Source organism: Montipora foliosa, chromosome 1, assembly GCF_036669935.1.
Source record: "Montipora foliosa isolate CH-2021 chromosome 1, ASM3666993v2, whole genome shotgun sequence".
In the NCBI taxonomy this organism is placed as follows: Eukaryota; Metazoa; Cnidaria; class Anthozoa; order Scleractinia; family Acroporidae; genus Montipora; species Montipora foliosa.
The window spans coordinates 59,022,772-59,025,862 of NC_090869.1; the positions used below are offsets into that span (position 1 = coordinate 59,022,772).

Here is a 3,091-nt window from a genome sequence, read left to right on the forward strand (position 1 = left end):
AGAAAGAAAACTGACCAAGACACTGTTCATAGTGACAGTTGTATCTTCAGTGTTGTTGCTACCATACATTCTTTCGCATTTTCTCATATTCTCCAAAAGACCATTTTATGCCTATTCTAGCCAAACAATCCATTTGCGCTTCCTTTTGGTATCTTTAGCTTATGCCAATTCCCTAGTAAATCCAATTTTGTATGCCTATAGAATCCCAGAATTTGAAAGAGCTATGTCTTCAGTTTTGGGCTGTAGACCACGAGCTCAGGTGTTCCCCCAAAGTGACTCTTAACGTTTATGACTCTTGCTTCCGATCACCTAAATTTCCTTGAGTTGGGTATCAATTTATAAAATAGTTTGCTCAGTCCGTAGCAGTTAGAGATGCTGTAAGGAGGCTCAAACCAGTTTCAACACTCTAAACAAAATGCACGATGTTTGGAAGGATCGAATCTACCCAACGTAACTGTTTCACATAAGGGCAAAGTTATAATGCTACCATATGAAACACCAATAATTGCTTAACAAGATGCAATTATCGATGTGATATAAGTAGTTCCCATGACAACAAAAAAGCCATCTATAAACACTCCATAATTTGTCTTTTATGAGAAGCAATAAACACGCTGAGATAAAACATTCTGCAAAGTTCACAATTCACAATTGGAGAATTTTGTACTCTGCCCGGTCCCTTTGTAATTCACGGTGTCATACGATCGCTTCATATCAACACCAGGAAACGTTCACGCATGGTTTTGTGCTATAATGGTCAAACGATAAAGAGAGTGTCTAATCAGCGTGGGTGGGTGGGTCGTAGGTCATGGGTCCCTAACCCTTTTTTTAATCAACGACTGGAAATTCTCGAAAATTTGGACCGAGCACTGAGGGAGCTAATATATATCTTTTTTTATCTTCACACAAACACGCCCACGACCCACGGATTCTTCGATAAACACCAACTAAGACAGCCACAAAGGTTACTAGGTTATCTGCTGCATCATGTATTCATATTAAACAAAAAACCTAACCCTAACCCTTTTTTTAATCAACGACTGGAAATTCTCGAAACAGACAAGACCTAATACCTAAGACAAATTTGGGCCGAGCACTGAGGGAGCTAATATATATCTTTCTTTATCTTCACACAAACACGCCCACGACCCACGAACCACCTACCCACGACCCAAGATCCATCTACCCACGACCCACCCACCCACCCACGCGATTAAGGACGTTCGCGCGAAAATTTTTCAACATTGATTTTTTTCTGAAACTTTAACCACTGTAAGATAATGAGTTAGTTATGTCAGAAATGTAAAAAAAATGGGGGGTCACCGACTTCGTTTTGGAGAGAACATTCCCGGAAAAACACCCAAAATGTGACAAAATTGGGCTTCGTTAGCGAATAAGGCCAGTGTCTGTAAACCCAAATATATTGCAATTAAATCTTTGAAGTGAAATCTTCTCTGCCAAATATTGTTTAAGTGGACTTATTAAGTGAATTTAGTCAACTGGTGAGGTTCCTTAAAGATCAAGTTCGCATTTAGCGACCACAGTTTCACGCGCCTTGCAGCCGCAAGGTGGCAGGATTTGATGTCCCGTGAGCAGAAATCTTGAAATTGTTTTAACTCCCCACATTGATTTTTTGTTCATTTTTGGACAACGTGGAGATAATTGTAAAAAAAATCCGTTTCTGGAAAGAAAAATAGGGGTCACCGAACGTCCAAGACCGTTAAATCCAGGCAAAGCTATAGCAATGGCCTTTTGCCCTATCATTTCTCATTTTATTACTTAGCGCGCGCGCTCGTGTATGACGTGGCGTGTGCATTTGCGTGCGCAGTAAGGATGCGCAGAAACAATTGGCGCGAACGTCCTTAAGCCTCACCCAACGATCAACTTTGAATAAAAATGTTAAGGCAATGTATATAGTTCAATACTGTAAACAGGAACGAAAAATGCACATTAATTCAATTGACAGCTATTTAGAAATGATCTAACAGATGTAAAAAAACAAAACAGTGTACTTGCAATTATAATAAAGGAGACGGTGAATATATTTCCCTGGTAAATGAATGAAGAAATGCAGTGCCTCTTCTTTACCGATTGTGACTCGGAAGTACTCGGAAAAAACCCCAGTGCTCCTTTGGAGGTGTCGAGCTTGCGACCTTCGGATTACTTATTCCACGAATGCTCAGCACTGAGCCATATTTAACAATTAGATTATGAGCTCGAGATTTCTAAAAGAGGTCATAGACTAATCTCGTACCCAGATCTCCCACGTTCATACGGAAGGGAGATCTGGTAAAGTTCGATTTCGAGCATACTCAGTGCCAGCGAGGCCCGGAATACGGGCTTTTCTATCACTGCGCATGTTCGTACTCTCTGTTGTGATTTTGGGTGATTTTGCGGAATAAACATGGATTTCGAGAGTATTCTTGAAGAGATTCTTTTGGACAGAGGACAAGGAAACCTTAAACTTAAGCCGAAACAGAAAGAAGCGCTACAGGCGATTTTTTTTGAACGGTCGAGATTATTCAATTGTCGGAGCAATTGCAGAATCACTGAAACGAACGCTTAGGTTTACTCAATAAGCGAGTGCTATTTTCTTCACACGATCTCGTGAAAAGTGTAGTTAACCAAACCGTAAATTGAAAGCTAAAATGTTAAAGAGTGCTTAGACCTAATTACTACAACGAGCGCTATTTTCTTGACACGATCTCGTGAAAAATGTAGTTAATCTAACCGTAAAATTCACGATTGATGACTACTTAATTCGCGAGAAACTCTTTAAGAACGAGAAACACTTTTTTTAATAAATTACATACTTCAACTTGAATTCTATTAGTTTCTGCGTACCGCATAGCCAGCTACGCAGAACTTTATTCGAGTGGCAGGGTACGTGGGGCTTTCGTCGGTACCATTTACACAAACGTCGCAAATTTTTAAAATGATTTTCCTCAACTGTAATGCTTTTCCGGCGTCGGAAAAAACAAAACTTTCCTCCGCACAACTGGAATTTATTCAAAACAGAACATGAGCTTGCGAAACCAAACCTTCACTAAGTGCCCCGCGAAATAAGCCAACCGGAGCGTATATTGCATTG

At 40.1% G+C, this 3,091-nt stretch overlaps 1 protein-coding gene across 1 annotated transcript in view; it reads left to right on the forward strand.

The window, feature by feature from the left end:
• LOC137971774 (adenosine receptor A3-like) overlaps nucleotides 1–283 on the forward strand; it is a 2,038-nt gene extending 1,755 nt beyond the window's left edge. Inside the window, exon 2 of the mRNA XM_068818543.1 lies at nucleotides 1–283. This exon is cut by the window's left edge and continues 298 nt beyond it. Coding sequence (XP_068674644.1) covers nucleotides 1–283 — 283 coding nt within the window.
• Nucleotides 284–3,091: the final 2,808 nt, after the last annotated feature.